This window comes from Rhamphochromis longiceps, linkage group LG6 (assembly GCF_057381845.1).
Source record: "Rhamphochromis longiceps isolate RC_006_pf linkage group LG6, R_longiceps_female_GT1.1, whole genome shotgun sequence".
Classification (NCBI taxonomy): domain Eukaryota; kingdom Metazoa; phylum Chordata; class Actinopteri; order Cichliformes; family Cichlidae; genus Rhamphochromis; species Rhamphochromis longiceps.
The window spans coordinates 45,920,674-45,937,223 of record NC_140562.1 but is presented as its reverse complement, the minus strand read 5'-3'; the positions used below and the strand labels follow the sequence as shown (position 1 = coordinate 45,937,223).

Genomic DNA, 16,550 nt, shown 5'->3' with positions numbered 1-16,550 from the left:
AGTTTCGGGTGTGTTCATTGTGAAACCTGGCCCCACCTTATCATGCGAATTCCTGAGGTCAGATGGCCCAGGATGTGAGTGGGTGTTAAGGCGTCTGGGGAGGATCTCAAAACTGGATTATAGATGGCATCTATAATCATCAGGGGGTCCCTTTTGTCCCTCTGTGGGGGGAAACTCCCACTAGGTTTATATCTGGGACTCTCCACCATTTGACCTTAGAACTGAAGAAGCTTCTCGGATGAGAGGTGAAACGTCTTCAAGCAACTTAAAGAAGTCCAGACGCTTTTCTTTGCAAGCTCCTTTGACTACGATGACCTGGATGACTGAGAACCTTCACAGACATCTAGACGACGTGAAGCACGCCGCGCTAATCTGCAGCCCTGAACTCGCTGCTGGAGCAGCCGATGACCTGCTGACTCATCAAACCTCGGTCGTCTGAGCGCTCTCACGCCGTTTGAAGTCTGTACGGCGTTATGGCGCCGTGCATCGGCTCGTGTCTAAAAGCGAGCTCAGAAACTTCCCCTGACGCTCGGACACGGCAGCGTGCGTGCAGCGCCCGTGTGGTGATGGCAGCGAGAGATCTGCAGACTGGAAGTTTGGCTGAATAATGGAGAAACAGCTTCATGCAGAGCAGCTTCCTGATGGTGTTGTTATTTTATTTAAGCTCATGGACTGAAGTAATGATAGATTCTTTCAGTGATGTAAGGCGGAGGCTCCTCCTCCATCGGGAGGAGGCGCAGCCGTCCGCTTCACACGGACTCCCACTCAGTGTGGAGGACAGAGCGAGGAGGCGCGCATGATGCAGTCACTGCTCTGTTTGCAGAGTCGCACAATCAGAAATCACAGCCTGTGCTCTCCGAGCCGACAGGTTAAAGGTCAGCTGGTGTGTGACATCATCGCTCCATCAGCAGCCACTGCATGAAGCTCCTGATGGAGCCGAGAAGTTCAAGCTGGTGTTCACCCCCCTCTGTGTGCGTGTGCGTGCGCGTGCAGTCACCCGGGGTTGTACAGCATCACAGTGGAGAGGTTCTCGCAGGACTTGGACAGATCGGTCATGGAGAGGCTGAACGTGGAGAGAAGGCCACTCTGAAACAGGCAGACGGCGTCCTCGTGAGGTTCACCAAAGACCTTCAAACACCTTTCAACACCTAAACTGAGGCCACGCCCTCACCTTTCGTTTCTCCCGCAGCTTGGCCGCCTCCTTCGGATGGTTGAAGCGAAACATGTTGGTCCTGCCGAGCAGAATGACGGCGCCTGGAAAACAAAACCGCACACGACAGAAACGGACGACTCAAATCAGAGCGACAGAACAAAGAGCATCTCTCAGGTAAAGGTGTGTCGCCTCCGGACGGAGATCCAGGTGTCCTGGTCTGTGCACAGCGAACACGTGCTGAAGCATCACGTTACTGTGGCAACGCCCTCCATTACCTTCAGCCCTTTAAAATCTGTTTAGACAGAGCAACACGCTACAGCTGGAGACGGGCCTCACCCTGGTTGAGCTGCGACGGCGCCGTCACCTGGACTCCGTTGACCGAACACTGAGCTCCGGCGAGCGGCACCAGAGTCACCGTCCCGTTCTGGTTCTCAAACATGCAGTGCTCGCTCTCCAGGTCCAGACCGTGCAGGACTGCAGGAGGAACGAGATCACGGTCAGCAACGCCATCAGCCTCTGCACTCATCATCATTACAGTTATGACTCACTGATGTCCTGCTCTGTGGACGCGTCCTCTCTGCCCACGTAGGTCCGCCCCTCCTGCAGAAACGAGACAGAGACACGCAGTCACTGCACCCACCCCTGACGTCCAGCGGGGGCAGCGGCGAGTCAGCCGCACAGAGTGTTTACAGCGTGACACACAAACAGTTTGGTCTTCACTCCTTCATAACACCTTTACGACTCACCTGAGCTGTTTAGAGGACTGAGATTATCTGACCAATAATAACAGACCGTGCACCAAGCACTGTGATTGGATGTTAGTGGCTGGCAGGTATCCGTGTGTGGATGCAGCCTGACGGCATAAACGATCACTAATCTAAAGGTGAGTCCGGGAGCGCGCTGACCTTTAAATGGTAGAGGATGATGCCAGTGCTGAGGAGGTCGTCGTCGATGCCGATGAGGTGAGGCAGCTCGGAGTCCAGCACCACGCCGATGCCCTCTTTCCTCAGAGCGAGCGTCTCCTCCTGCAACATTTTACAACTTCAGCCACAAAAAACAAACATCTGCTCCGAGGGGGGCCGGATGGTCAACGCTCGCCGCTACCTTGAGGATGTTTTGAGTCTCGTTCCATTTGTTGGTCCACTCTTTAGTCAGCTCCAAGACCTGCAAACAGCAGAGCGTCAGCTGCTTCTGCTCTCAGCTGTAAACGTAACGGCGGTCAAGCTGCCGGACGGCGTGAGACTCACCCGGGCTTCATTCTGGTGCAGCTTCTCCTCCATGCTCAGAGCGGTGGGCGAGTCCAGCAGAGCGATCTGACAAACAGAAACCACCAAGCTACTGAGCGCGCTCAGTCTGCGGCCTCGGGAACCGGACGGCTTCCTGTTTCCGAGGCCGCAGGCAACACGCATCACTTTAAAAGGCACAGAGGAAGATGCTGTAGTCCTGCACAACAACCGCCATGTTTGTAGTTCTTACCTGGTTGCCCTGGACCAACAGAGCTTTGAGCCGGGCGATTTCAGCCCGCAGTTCTCGGATCAGCCTGACGTTGGCGTCCTCATTGATGGTGGGTTTGTTGATGATGTTCTTGGCTCGGTTGGCGTAGCGCAGAGTGCTGAGCGTCTCGCCGTAATTTACGTCGGCGGGAGAAATGGCTGAAACAGAAGGAGATTGCGTTTTCTCGGGGCGCTCTCGGACACTCGCATAAGTTCACTTCGTGTTTTCTGCTCACTGGCGATCATGATGGTCTTGGAGTTTCCGCCCAGGCTGTCCTTCAGCAGCCACGTCAGCACCGAGTCTCTGTAGGGAACGAACACCGACTTCTTCTTCAGGTTGGTGTTCACGCCGCCCTGCGACATGTCGGCTGGAACGAGAAACATCCGTCAGTCAGAATGAGGATGAGGAGCGATCGGCGGCTTTAACGAGGCGCCCGACTTTGACTCCATCCCTGAAAACAAAAACTGAAGCACTGATGACACAACGGAAACAAAATCTAAGATTAAAAACAGTTAACCCCGCCCCTGAAGTCAAACCGCTCCTGACCTAAAGCAGAGATGACGTTGCCCAGGGTGACCAGCGACTTGTTGATGTTCCCGCCCTCCTTCAGTCGGACGCCGGTGGCTCCAGTGGCGTCGGCTCGCTCGCTGCCGGCCAGATCGACCAGGTGGATCTTACTGAGGGTTTCGCTGGGCATCTCGGCATCGAACTTGGCCTACAAGGGTCGAGCAGCAAAAGCAAACAATCACCATCCGTGAACGTTTACACGACATCCACGGCCATCACTTTGAAGCACGGAGATCATTTCAGAGCTCTCGTGGTTCTTCTCTCGCTCGCGGCTTGTTTTCGTGTCACGTCTCTCGAATTATTGGTAAAAATATTCGTATGAAAATCGTCGAGCTCAGCCGAGTACTTCCTCTGCTGACTTCTTTATGATGGCGTGGAACCCGTGACCGTCGCTGACCTGTGTGAAGTTGATGGTGAAGATGGCGTGCGAGCGGCTGCTGACATCGTTCATGCCGGTGCTGGCGGTGGTGCGGTTGATGTTTCCGGCCTCCATCAGCTCCTCCACGTCGCCGTAGTTCTGCACCAGGTGTTTGGACAGATCTGAGGTCAGGAGGGAAAACACGCCGAGCTCAGAGAAGACGATCGTATCAAAGATCGGAAGAGCGAGCGCGGGCTGTGTGACGTGGACGTGGTGAGGCTGATGGGTAACACCTTGACCCCCAGCCCCGCCCCCCAAGAATCATCAAAAAAGAACGAAACTCTGCATCAGCGGTTCAGGGGCACCGGACATAGAGGTTTTACCTTCCACGTAGGGCCCGCCTTTCGGGTGCTCCCTGACCCTCAGGTTGTAGGTCTGAGTGGACTTCCTCCTCAGCAGGTCTCTGACCCTCTCGTTGTAGATCTCCAGGTAGCTGAGGACACAAGCACAAACGTGAAAGCAGCCTTTCTGGCTGGACCCTCGCGTGCTGGAGTCGGACTCTCACCTGACTTCTGTGCGAAACGAAGCTTCGTCCCATCGAGTGGCCTCCGAGATCCGACTGAACAAACCCTCACAGATCCTCGGGATCAGGCCGGCGTCGCCCTAAACCGAGACCACAGACATCAGATCGGCCGGCTGAGCTTTCATCTACATCGGGGTGGGGAACTCCAGGCCTCGAGGGCCGGCATCCTGCAGGTTTTAGGTCCTGAGTCACATGATTAGTTCATTACCAGGACGCATCTAAAACCTGCATCACACCGGCCCTGGAGGCCTGGAGTTCCCCACCCCTGATCTACACCATCGTCGTGCTCCGTCACAACACGCTCGGAGCGTTCAGCTCGTGGTGAACACGAAGGAACCTCGGAGCACGTCTGAAGGAACGGCAGAGCGTCGATGCCGGCAAACAACTGAGTAATCTGCCAATCGGCAGCAGCTTCAGCACTCGAGGTGTTTTTGAGTAAAATACATGCAGTCAGTTTAAAGTGGAGCACACTTCGGCGGTCTCACCGGCGCTCCCATCATGGTGTAGGACTTCCCGGAGCCCGTCTGACCATAGGCGAAGACGCAGGCGTTGTAGCCCTCGAACGCCGCCTTCAGCACGTCGGAGCCCAAATCTTTGAAAACCTGCGAGTGAAAGAGAACAAATGAGGTTGTATTTCTTCTTTGTGACACCACGGAGGCGGAGTCAATACGACGGGCTGCAGCGCGTGACCCGCTCACCTTTTCCTGAGAGACGAAGGTGGCGCTCTTACAGTCCATCGAGTCGTAGGAGAAGTCGTACGTGAAGGTTTTGGTGTGCTCCCTCACCGAGTCGCCGAGGACGCCATCGGAGATCTGAACCAATCACAGCTCAGAGGTTACAAACAGAGCGGTGAGCCCGTTTTCCTGATATTCTGACAAATGAGAGCGTTACCTTCAGGTTGGTGATGGAGGTTTTGGTTCCTTCCATCTCGATGATGCACTTTGCCATCAGATCCTTCTCCCTGAAAAACACCACGAAGCTTCACAGAGCGAACAGGACGACCCTTTACCTTCAGGTAGAACGCTGCCAACGGCAACGCTGTCAGATGTTTGTTACCATAGTTACACAGATGATAAACAGGCTGTCAGTGAAAACCAGACGTAGAGACTCGTATATGAAATCATCTCCTCCAGGTCAGCCTCGTACACCCTCCACTGCTATCCTGCTGCACCTGCTGCACCTGCTGCACGCCTCACAGAGCAGCGCTGAGCACGCAGCGTCTGAACTCATATAAAAGAAGAAACTGAACCGATAATCTAAGAAACACTTAGAAACACTTTAAAATCTGCCGTTTGCCCACAACAACAACAACAACAACAGAGGAGGAGGGGCTTGTTTGTTTAAATAAATTTGAATATGTAAATATTAAATTTTTTTCTGTGCTGTTTTTTTGCTGATACGACCACAGAAGCTTCTCTGTGGATAAACACCACACACAGTGTCTCACACACGCACACACACACACGCACACACACACACGCACACACACACGCACACGCACACACACACACGCACACGCACACACGCACGCACACGCACGCACACACACACGCACGCACACACGCACACACACACACACGCACGCACACACACGCACAGACACACACAGACACACACACAGTGTCACACTCCCACAGACACGCGCGCGCGCGCACACACACACACACATGCGCACGCTCACGCGCGCGCGCACACACACACACGCGCGCGCGCGCACGCGCGCACGCACACACACAGTGTCACACTCCCACAGACACACACACGCTGCGACTTCCTGATGTTTTCTCACTCAGGTGTGTTTTATCTCTGCAGGTTGTGTAACTCTGTTTACTCTCACACTGAAGCAGTCACATGACCGGAGATCGAGTTAACACAAACACACCAGACCGGAGCTAAAAAGACAAAAGGGTCAAAGTTCAGTGGATCATGGGACTGTGAAACGTGTTATTAACTCTGTCAGTGCGCCCCAGGGTGGCTGTGGCTACAATGTAGCTGCCATCACCACTGTGTGGATGTGTGGATGACTGGATATGTAAAGCGCTATATAAATACAGACCATTTACCATTTAACCTGCGCCATGGTTACTTCACACGGATGAATCTTTTTCTCAGGCTTCCTCTGTGTGAACGCTCCGTGCACCTTGTGCTCTCACACTGATGTCATTCTCATCTTACTCAGATTTTATTTTGAAATGCTCACATTAGTAAGAAGTTCAGGATGTTGCTTCATTCTTAGCAGATTGAAACAATAATCTCTCATTTCTGCTGTAATCTCAGACTGACAGCACACAGATCCAGCAGCAGGAACCACACTCGGCGCTGCGAACATGAATAAATACTTAGATCAGAAAGCTGATTATTGGCTTAAACTCGGAGTTAAAGCTTCCAGCCTGGAGCTGAAGCAGTGAAATAAACAGGGCGAGCTGCAGGGCCGTAACCTGCTGCGGGCCCCCGAGCAGCCCCGACATTAACGTCAAGGTCGTCCTTTCACAAACACCTGGAAACCTGCACTACAGAACCAGGCTTCCACACGTTCACCCTGCTGCCCTCAGACAGGTGGAGCAGGCCGGTCAGAGTGAACGTGTCACATCCACCAAATGTTTCCATTGGACGGATTCAGGTAAACACGTTAATAATGTGTACCTGGTCATGAGGTCAGAGACACCAGCACACAGTCCAGGTTCACACATTTGTGTGTGTTTGTGTGTGATGTGAGGTTTCTCAGACGCCCGTCAGCAAAACCACAAATGACGAGTTTAAAGCTGATTTTATATCCACACACACACACAGCGCACGGACCTCTCAGTTTCACTGTCACTAACACAACATTTATGCCTGGAGGTGTATGACACACAACACTTCAGTTCCCAGTGAAGGTGGAGGTTTTTGTTTTGAATGACAAATTCTCTGGAGACTGATGACATCACTTCCTGTTTCTAAACGACTGCAGAGTCTGAAAGGATGCGTGAGAATATTCCAACAAAGGACAGTCAGTTTGGCGCCTCTGGGCCTCCGTACATTAGAGAGGACCTGTGTGTCTTTGTAATCTTTCAATGAGCACTCTGACAGGTGTGGATTTTTCTCACCCCGCCCTGCTGCACCCTTCAGCCCCACACAAAAATCATGCAAAGCCGCAGACTTAAAATATGAAGCTGGAACAGCGACAGGCTGCCAGAGAGTCGATATCCGGGTTATTGAATCTGAATGAGGCAAAAATAAAATGTCAGCAGACGGGTCACGGTCACAGTACGACTAACAGCCAACAGACATGAACCAAGCTGCTGTGGGAACTAAATAAAAATATCTCTACTTTAGGAAAGAAGTAAAGCAACGCTGACCTAAAATATAAAAACACAGAGGAAACCTCTGTTTGATCAAACCTGTCAGCACAAACCTGCAGGAGGGTCTGCCCATAACCCCTACAATCAGAATAACTCTGACTAATAACACAAAGAGTCAGGATCAAGGTTATCATGTCCACCAAATGAGAATAAAACCAGCTGGGACAACAAACAAAGACAAAGACTGACATCCTGAGGAGGCTTCAGTGATCGTAATAAACCAAACTGAGACTCAAACATCAAAAACCTCCTGATACTCAGACGGGAATAAAACACAATCAAATGAAACCAGCCCACATTTTAACCCTGACTTCAGAGACGGCTGTGCTGTAGGGTGAACCTGGGGCCTCATCCCTGCAGACTCCTCCAGGTGAGCCCGCGCAGGCTCTCAGGTACACACGGCTGAGGCGATGACGTCAGCCAGCCTTTAAATCGTGAACATGAGCCGTGATAAGCTTAAAGTCACTCACCGCCTGTTCATGGGCCGGACCCGCACAGCCACCCGGACCGACGCCATGGCTCATCCCGCTGCTGTCCGCCGCTCCGCGGAGAGGAGCCGCTTTATGGCCGCTAACAGGCGAGCGGATAAACGGGGCAAAAGTCGTACAGATAAAAGCGGAGTGCGGAGAATGGTCCAAAGGGCACAGATGGAGACCGGGTGGGGGGGAGGGGGTCTCGGGAGCGAGTGGATGCTATCAGAGTCCGCTGACACCGAGTCGCTGTCCCGCTGCCTCAGACCTGCGGTCGCTGCTAGCTGCTAGCCTGCTAGCCGGCATCAGGTGGTAAAAACATCGGGATGTATGGAAGCCAGGAGGGGACACACCTCCGGAAGGACGGGAAATGATCTGTATGAAGAAATACAGGACGCGAGAGATTTTAATGTACATCTTTTAATAACTGGGGGTAAACAAAAACACACATTTGAGGTTTTATATGAAAAAATAAGTATACAGAAAGCAAAATTAATAATATGATTAATGATTAATAATAATAATACCTGACAGGTTTTTAAGTGACTGAAATTAATCACACATATATTTACCTAAACAGATGAAGACTGGCGAAAAATCATGAAAACAAGTTAAAAAAAAGTTTGAAAAATGCAAAATTAAGAAAACTTCAGATTTTTTTTTTGATCAACAACAAGGCCATTAATGTTGTGGGGATGGAGCTGGACTCCCTTAGGGTGGTGTCTGAGAGGCAGAGATTGTTTAAGATAAAGACAATGCTGGATAACACCTCCCACCTACTCCATGACATGTTGGCCAGTCACAGGAGCACATTCAGTGAGAGACTGAGATTACCAAAAACACCACTGAACAACACATATTAGTGCTATTTCTTAAATTTGTAAACTCTGTAACATGTTGTATTATTTAAATACATTTACTGTTACTGTCTTGGAGCAACTGTGACCCACATAATTTACTTGGGGATTAATAAAGTATTCTGATTCCGATTTTAGTTTAGATTTAATGAGTTGTAATAAGCTCACAGGTAGCTGCAGTTCTCCTCCTGGCCTGCTGGTGGCGGCGGAGGGCAGAGGTCGTGAAAGCTTCAGCCGGCGCCACAGCGAAGTGTTTCCGGAAACTACATGAGCGGTGTGAGCCCAGAGGAGGTGAGCTCTATATTTATGTTAAAAACGTTTATCCGAGGCTCCTCTGACCGCGGTTAAACGGACGAGCTGCTGGGCGGAGGTTAAATCTGTAGAGGCGACTTTTGACGTTCAAGCGACGCCAGAAAAAAACATTTAGTTTAAAGGCTAGCTGGGCTAAGCTAACACATGCTAACATTAGCCGAGTGAGAGAGGTTTCTGGGAAGCTTTGAATGAATTCAAGCTGAAGCTTTTGATTTAGCCAGATCTCCTCAAACAGCGAGTTTTAAAGTGTAACGTAAACGATTTGTTGCTGCTCTGGTTGTGTGAGTTTACCGAGACATTAGCAAGTATTAAACGGGTAAACGAGGTTTAAAGGTGGAGTTGAACACTGAAGAAGCTGAAGCTGCTCTCCTGTTGTCTCCTCAGACTCCACCATGGACATCAGACCGAACCACACCATCTACATCAACAACATCAACGATAAAATCAAGAAGGAAGGTGGGTGCTGTTCCTCTGCATGGCTAACAGCAGCGAGTTTCTGCTGGAATCGGCATTAAAACTGCTGTGCTGACGATCACAATGCTGATTATTATCTAATTTTAACAATCAGACACATCAAACACCGCAAAGGCTGGAAGAATAAAAACTAAGCATTAACTTAATGAAACACTGATTATAATCCATCAGACTGCTCCGTGTTTTAATGAGAGAGCTGTGGTATTGATTTAACTGTTAGCTCACACAGTCGGCGTTTTACCGGCTTTCTTTCCAACAGTTTCAGCAACAGTTGCCTCAGGGGCTTAGAATCAGAATCAGAAACTTTATTGTCATTGTCACAAGAACAACGAAATTAAGAATGGTCCCCGATCATTGCATCATCCCTAGCAATATCAAAATATAAATAAAACAATAAAATTCAATAAATAAAATAGAATACTTAAAATACTGATAAGACGTAACAGTAAAACATTCACATACATTCCCACACACATGCTTCAGACCGTGCATAGATTAACACAAGAGTGGCGTGATGGACATTTTTTTGTAGTATTCAGATGTGTTATTGCAGTTGGATAACAGCTGTGTTTGAGTCTATTAGTCCTTGCTCTGATTGCCCTGTACCGTCTGCCTGAGGGCAACAGTTCGAACAGGATGTGAGGTGTCTGTTATGATGTTTTGGGCCTTTTTAAAACAGTGGATGTTGTTAGACAGGACAGAGTAGCTACGGCCCACTTTGCCTTTATAATCACATCTTTACAGCTAACCCTTGATTCTTTTAGACTGCCTCAAAGTCCTTCTTTCTATTTATTAAACTTTAACAATATCGTCACTCTTTTCTACTTTCAGTCTTTATTATGTGTAGTTTCACCTTTCATTGAAATGCCATCTTATCTGCTGCCAGTACACTTATCAGTAACTGTGATTGGTCAGATGCTGCCAGCAGCGTCCCCATCAGGGGAAATCAGGGAGAATACCTTAGTAGTAGCTTTGTAGTGCCGGGGTCGGGATAAGTCATCGTCTCTGTGGCATTCAGAGAGAAAAGTCCACATCACATAAAATGACCGTAAACGCATCTCAACACATCCATACTACAGTTCAGTAAACGTGTGTGTGTGTGTGTGTGTGTGTGTGTGTGTGTGTGTGTGTGTGTGTGTGTGTGTGTGTGTGTGTGTGTGTGCACGCTATTTGAGTGCAGAGAAATAGAACAATCGCAGGAATAACAAAAACAAACATTATGTATGTACTGCTGAATTTCTTGCAGGAAACGAGGAGCCTTTTTTTCTGCAGGCTTCACTCTGAACTTTGTTCCAAAACATGTTTTAATCATAAAGGTTTTGACAAAAACTGTCAAATGAATTCCTCATTTTTCAGTTTTCTTCTTATTTCTTTTTTATTTGGTTCAGAAGTGGCCGTACTGATAATTAAGAATGAAATCTTCTGATTAGCAACACGTTGGAATCATGTAAACTTTATAAAGTTCTTGCTCAGATGTGGCTCCAGACTCCGAGCCCTACTTTCTCAGTTCAGCCATTTTTAAGATAAATAAATCAAACAAATGTTCCACAGTTAAAGTTTTACTGATACAAACGTTTAGATTTCGCAGTAATAATCTTCCTCTGAGTTATTTCTGATGTGAATGCAGCTCGAACTGATTCTTCTCTTGAAGCTTCATCCATGAATCATTTCTTTAAGACTTTAAAGTTTAATTAACTGATAATCACCAAGGATGGAGTACCAGCTGCCTGTGACCTTTGACCCTCCTTATAATAAAAAAAATAAAAAGACTCCGGGATGAACGTCGAGATGTTTGTGAGGGTGTTTGAACTCGTCTCATCTTCCTCCCGCAGAGCTGAAGCGCTCGCTCTACGCACTCTTCTCCCAGTTCGGGCAGGTCATCGACATCGTGGCCATGAAGACGATGAAGATGAGGGGACAGGCCTTCGTCATCTTCAAAGAGCTCGCCGCCGCCACCAATGCCCTGAGGCAGCTGCAGGGCTTCCCCTTCTACAACAAGCCCATGGTAGGCTGGAATGCCACCTTCGTCGTGGTCATCGCTGACTTCCTCCCTCTGAGCAGCTGCGCCTTTAACCCTTTTGTTTTTTTCCAGAGGATACAGTACGCCAAGACCGACTCTGAGGTCATCGCCAAGGTCAAAGGATCATATGGCGACAAGGAGAAGAAGAAGAAGGAGAAGAAGAAGGCTCAGGAGCTGGCGGCTAACGCCACAAAGAAACCGGCGGCGGTGAGCGAGCCAATAAAATGTCTCCCCTCACTGCTTCATCAAACCTGTACATTTCACCTCGTTCCTGCTGTGAGACAGGAAGTTACTGTTCACCAGACTCCATTCACAAAAACAGCGATTTCCCCTGACAGCCCAAGTGAGCTGTTCGCCCACGGCTGCTGTGATTGGTCAGTCGGTTTGTGTTGGAAGACATTTCCAGCGATGGCAGAAATCTCTCGTCTGGTGGATCAGAGCGACGGTTCCCTCCTTTACCACCGGGGGCGCCGTTTCTTTTTACGTTTGACATTTTTCTGTTTTTCAAAGATTGATTTATTTTTTTTTAAAGATTTTGAAAAAGTGCGTTTAACGTTTTAGTCATCGTTATGTGGCAACCCGGCCAACGTTAACGGGTAGCTGTTTATGGTTAGACATGGCGTCGCCCTCCCACAATGAGAGGACCATGAAGGAGGGTGTGTGGGCGGGGCCTGTGTACAGAAACCCTTCATGTAATACCGGGTATGATCACATGTGAATGTATTTGTAAATAAATTAGTGCTCGTTTGGGCCGGGCTGGTCGCGGGGGGCCGGGCTGTAGTGGATGCGTGCTCGCGCTCCTGCAGCTGTCTCCCAGCATCTGCGATGATGTTGAAGCTGCACTTCGTGTCTTTACGTGAGACCGTCGCAGCGCTCCAGCTGCTGCTTCGTAGTCGTCTTTATTGGACTGTGAATATAAATCAGCCGCCTCATTTCAGGCTAAATCGGCAGCCGCTGCAGGTGGAAGCAGCCAGACTCCTCTTCATCAGCCGCTCTAACAGGGTTTCCGACAGGAAATGGCAGCAGCGGGGCCGGGCGGCGGACGTAAATGAGCCTTAAACCAGGATGGCTGCTGCGCTCTGCTCCTTTATTCTGTCGTTTAACTAAGTCTGTGAACCACTCGGCGCTCACTTCTCCTCTCGCTGTTCCCGGTTTTCCCGGCGCTGTATTCATTTCTGACTCTGCTCTGTTCGCCATTCCTCTGGAGATGAAACCTTTGAACGTGTTTAACGCCTCTGTCTTCTTTCTTGTTTGCAGGGATTGGCCCCTCCTGCGCTCACACCTGCGGTGCAGGTAAGTTTTACCTGAGCGTTGTCATGCCTTTGCCTGTCCTGTTATTCCACAGGAGCCGGAAAAAACCTCCTTTTCCTGATAAGGAAACAAAGTTGAGTGATGGCGCCCTCTGGGTTTGCCGTGGCTCAGTGGGAGGCTGTGGGCCGTCGGTGGTTTGATCCCCACCGCCTACAGCCTGCGTTCTGTTGTCATTGTTTTAACGTGGCTGCAAACAGTGGATCGACGCCACCTGCTGGCCACAGCAGTGTGTTGCAATCTAACGGCTGCTGCTTTAACAGCAGGAAAATAACTCGATAACTTTTAGAAAATTAAAAATTTCTGTTAAAATTTATAGAAAAGTGAAAGCAGTGAACATAAATCCCACGCTGGCCCGGGTCTCCTCCTGTTTCCCGTCTCTGGCTCACCCGTGGGATACGTCAGAGTTATGAGTGACTCGCTGTTAACGGCGTGCTGCGACCAGGCGCTGATACGGCTCTCGTTCTCTTCGCAGGTTCCAGACAACCCTCCGAACTACATCCTGTTCCTCAATAACCTCCCCGAGGAGACCAACGAGATGATGCTGTCCATGCTCTTCAACCAGTGAGTGCTGCACAGCTCACTGTGGTCCTGCCACACACACACACCTGCTGCTCCACCCACACACCTGCTGCTCCACCCACACACCTGCTGCTCCACCCACACACCTGCTGCTCCACCCACACACCTGCTGCTCCACCCACACAGCTCCATCCACAAGGCTGCCAAGCTGCCTGATTTAAGACTTCAAACAAATGTGAACAAAAGCTAAATGCAGTGATTTACAAATCTGATCATTTATGCTCAGCTGAAAACATCAAAGGTTTAAAGTTGTAACATTGTATTTATTAAGTCCATATTTCAAACGTTTGTGGTCACATCCAGCAGAGTTTCCATACGTCAGAGATCTGAACGTGCTCAGCCTCCTGATGTTTGAACGTTTGTTTTTCGCCTGCAGGTTTCCGGGTTTCAAAGAAGTGCGACTCGTGCCTGGGAAACACGACATCGCCTTCGTGGAGTTTGAAAGCGACACTCAGGCGGGCGTGGCCAAGGACGCGCTGCAGGGCTTCCGGATCACGGCGACCTGCGCCATGAAGATCACCTACGCCAAGAAGTAGTCGCCTCGTCCAATCAGAGACGGGACACAGAGACTGAGGGGGGGCGGGGCTGGCGGTTTGGGGGATTTCTGTCGTCTGGCGGTGTGCGGAGCCTAATGGCGTCTGTTTGTTTTTGTTTTTTTAAGTATATTTTCTAAGAGGAACGCCACGGAGCTGCTTCTGATTTTGTAAAATAAAATCATTTTTCATAAACGTGCCTCACATTTTTACTCTGACCCCCTCAGGTCTCAGAGGTCACGGTGTCATCTGACGAGGGTTTAGAGAGCACTCTTCTCCTTAGCGACCGGCGGTTGCCGTGGTTGCCAGTCGGCGTTTGAGCCTGTGTGGTTTTAGACGTGAGCGCTGAGACGACTCAAGCCTGTGTGTTTTCGCCGCGTTTCACCTCAGGCTGCTTTTACATTATTGATCAAAGCTTCGTGTCGTCATGCCGACAGGTTGGCTCACGCCGGCGGCGCCGGCGGCTCGTCTCGGGTCTTCAGGATATGAAAACCTTGTTAAAGCAAAGCCTCGGGTTTTATTTCTGTCGTAGCCGAGTTGTAGTTGATCATCAACAACATCCAATTAAAATCCAAGAGTTTCACCAAACGTGAAGCTCCGCCTCTGTTAGTACAGTAACCTCACAGCAGCCGTATTATTGGTCAGATGATGTCATTCCAAAGGCTCCAACAGTACAAACACGCTCAGGTCAGGTGACGCTTCAGCCACCTGTGTCACCATCCGCCGGCTGGTTAAACGTGCAGATGCGTTATAACTGCACAGGTGTCAGAACGGAGGATTGGCTCAAACTACAGGGTTTTTTTCTACGCTTGGGTCTGTATGATGTCACAGAGCTCTTGTCCTTATATGGTCCTCGGGCCTTGCCAGCTGCTGTTCAAAGCTTTACCTTAGGATAACCTGTTTCTGCGACGAAGCTGACGAGACCCGACCCCTTAAGATGAGCAGAACAGGATTCTTCTGGGTTTTAAAGTAGAACTTCTTCCTCTTGTTTCTGTCAACGTTGTGATTTTTTTATTAAAAGTGATTTAAACATGTGCGGCGTTGTTGTAGATTCTTTTCCAGTCGTTTTCCTGCTTCCACCTGTCTGTCGTGTCGCTAAACAGAGAAGGGTTATTGATCGCCGTCGGCACATCAGTGCTTTCTGTGATGTCGGCTGTTAATTTCCTCAGAGATGCCTGCAGGGGTTTATGGGATTGTGGAGCTGTAAGTCAGCCGTGACGGGGTGGGATCGACTTTTGGTATTTTATTGTTTGGTCTCACGGTGCAGGCCGTCTGAAGAACAGCGACACGTGGAGCGTTTGTATGAGGGCCTGTAGGAAGCACAGCCTGTATATAAAAGATGGAGGTAGCAACCTTGACCAAATAGTCACACACTGGCTTGTAAAAGTGAAACCTCGACGCCTGGAACTGAAACATCATCACAAGTGGACTGACTCAAGTTTGGAGCCTCAAGTGGCCATCAGAGGAACTGCAGACGCTGTAAAAGCCTCTGACGCAACAGGTTAGCGGGGGAGGGAAGACAAATGTGATGTCATGCTGCTCTGGTGCTCTAACCTGTGAAAACAGGTGAGCAGAGAACGAGTGCTCGTCACAGGAAGTCGTGCAGCCGTCGGGACATCGTTCTGCCAACTTCCTCTGTTTAAGCTCCTCCCTCTGAGTGCCTGACACGGCGGTACAGCTGTGGCTTAGACTGGGTGAGATGTACCTGTGCAGCTGTGATGTCAGTTTTGGCAACAGCGAGCATTTTTGCCGTGGTCGTCTCTGTGTTTAGGAAGCCGGTGTGACGCCTGAAGGTCTGAACCAATGAGCACAGGCCGGAGAACATTTCTGACTAAGAATCATCATAGATTTAAATTTGAGCCAAAACTAAAGACTGAGCTCAAAAACTCATCAGGAAACAGCAAATAGGCTTTGCAACCACGTTACTGCCCTCTGGTGGCCAGCATAAAAGGTGCAGGTTGACTTTTCAGGCCCCGAAGCTTCGTCCATATCTGACACATCGATGTGAAGAGCTGAAGATGCAGCTGACATTTGGAGGAAGAAGCTTGTGGGTCTTAAGTTTAGATTAAAAAGTTTTCAGGTTTTTGTGACTTTAGGAGCTTAAAACAGACATAAACACTCCAGTGAGGCCGAGCGTTAAACCTCCGACTGAATCACACCCTCGACCAGAAGATGGAAGGCCACCTCAGGTTTTATGTTTCATTCAGAGTTCATTCCTCCGCCTGTGGAGAGTTTCCACCCCCCCGCTGCTTCAATTTATCTGCCTCTTTGGCAGCTGCAGGAAAATGAATCAAAATGTTTGAGTGCATCAACAGAAGCGACCGGAGAGCAGCCACGCTGAGACACGCACGAGGAAATCTTTCATCCTGGATGGAAAACGCATGCAAATGATCTTTATTCACTGTACGCTGATAAATATGACAGTCACATTAATAAATAACCAGCAGAGGAGGCGGGAGAGTGTGCGAGGCCTCTGCTTTTTAAAACACAAACAATAA

At 49.6% G+C, this 16,550-nt stretch overlaps 2 protein-coding genes across 8 annotated transcripts in view; one reads left to right on the top strand and one right to left on the bottom strand.

Moving 5' to 3' along the window:
* kif16ba (kinesin family member 16Ba) overlaps window positions 1-8,894 on the bottom strand; it is a 23,301-nt gene extending 14,407 nt beyond the window's left edge. For 4 of the 7 annotated variants that reach the window (XM_085408155.1, XM_085408150.1, XM_085408152.1 and 1 more), the window contains exons 1-17: window positions 7,967-8,894; window positions 5,047-5,116; window positions 4,854-4,967; window positions 4,641-4,757; window positions 4,138-4,235; window positions 3,956-4,065; window positions 3,612-3,754; window positions 3,194-3,362; window positions 2,883-3,014; window positions 2,630-2,805; window positions 2,401-2,466; window positions 2,258-2,317; window positions 2,059-2,178; window positions 1,702-1,753; window positions 1,490-1,627; window positions 1,172-1,254; window positions 998-1,086 (exon numbers count right to left, since the gene is read on the bottom strand). In XM_085408155.1, the coding sequence (XP_085264281.1) occupies window positions 998-1,086; window positions 1,172-1,254; window positions 1,490-1,627; window positions 1,702-1,753; window positions 2,059-2,178; window positions 2,258-2,317; window positions 2,401-2,466; window positions 2,630-2,805; window positions 2,883-3,014; window positions 3,194-3,362; window positions 3,612-3,754; window positions 3,956-4,065; window positions 4,138-4,235; window positions 4,641-4,757; window positions 4,854-4,967; window positions 5,047-5,116; window positions 7,967-8,013 (1,784 nt within the window). In that variant the 5' untranslated portion in view covers window positions 8,014-8,894. The remainder of the gene's footprint in view (window positions 1-997; window positions 1,087-1,171; window positions 1,255-1,489; window positions 1,628-1,701; window positions 1,754-2,058; window positions 2,179-2,257; window positions 2,318-2,400; window positions 2,467-2,629; window positions 2,806-2,882; window positions 3,015-3,193; window positions 3,363-3,611; window positions 3,755-3,955; window positions 4,066-4,137; window positions 4,236-4,640; window positions 4,758-4,853; window positions 4,968-5,046; window positions 5,117-7,966) is intronic. The other 3 variants (XM_085408153.1, XM_085408154.1, XM_085408156.1) reach the window with 1 other exon arrangement.
* A 133-nt stretch (window positions 8,895-9,027) lies between these two features.
* Window positions 9,028-15,086, top strand: snrpb2 (small nuclear ribonucleoprotein polypeptide B2). The gene is made up of 7 exons (XM_085408239.1): window positions 9,028-9,114; window positions 9,520-9,591; window positions 11,442-11,614; window positions 11,702-11,836; window positions 12,887-12,922; window positions 13,413-13,501; window positions 13,896-15,086. Exons 2-7 carry the CDS (start codon window positions 9,528-9,530, stop codon window positions 14,053-14,055), a joined length of 657 nt encoding a protein of 218 aa, XP_085264365.1. The 5' UTR covers window positions 9,028-9,114; window positions 9,520-9,527; the 3' UTR covers window positions 14,056-15,086.
* The last annotated feature ends 1,464 nt before the right edge of the window (window positions 15,087-16,550 follow it).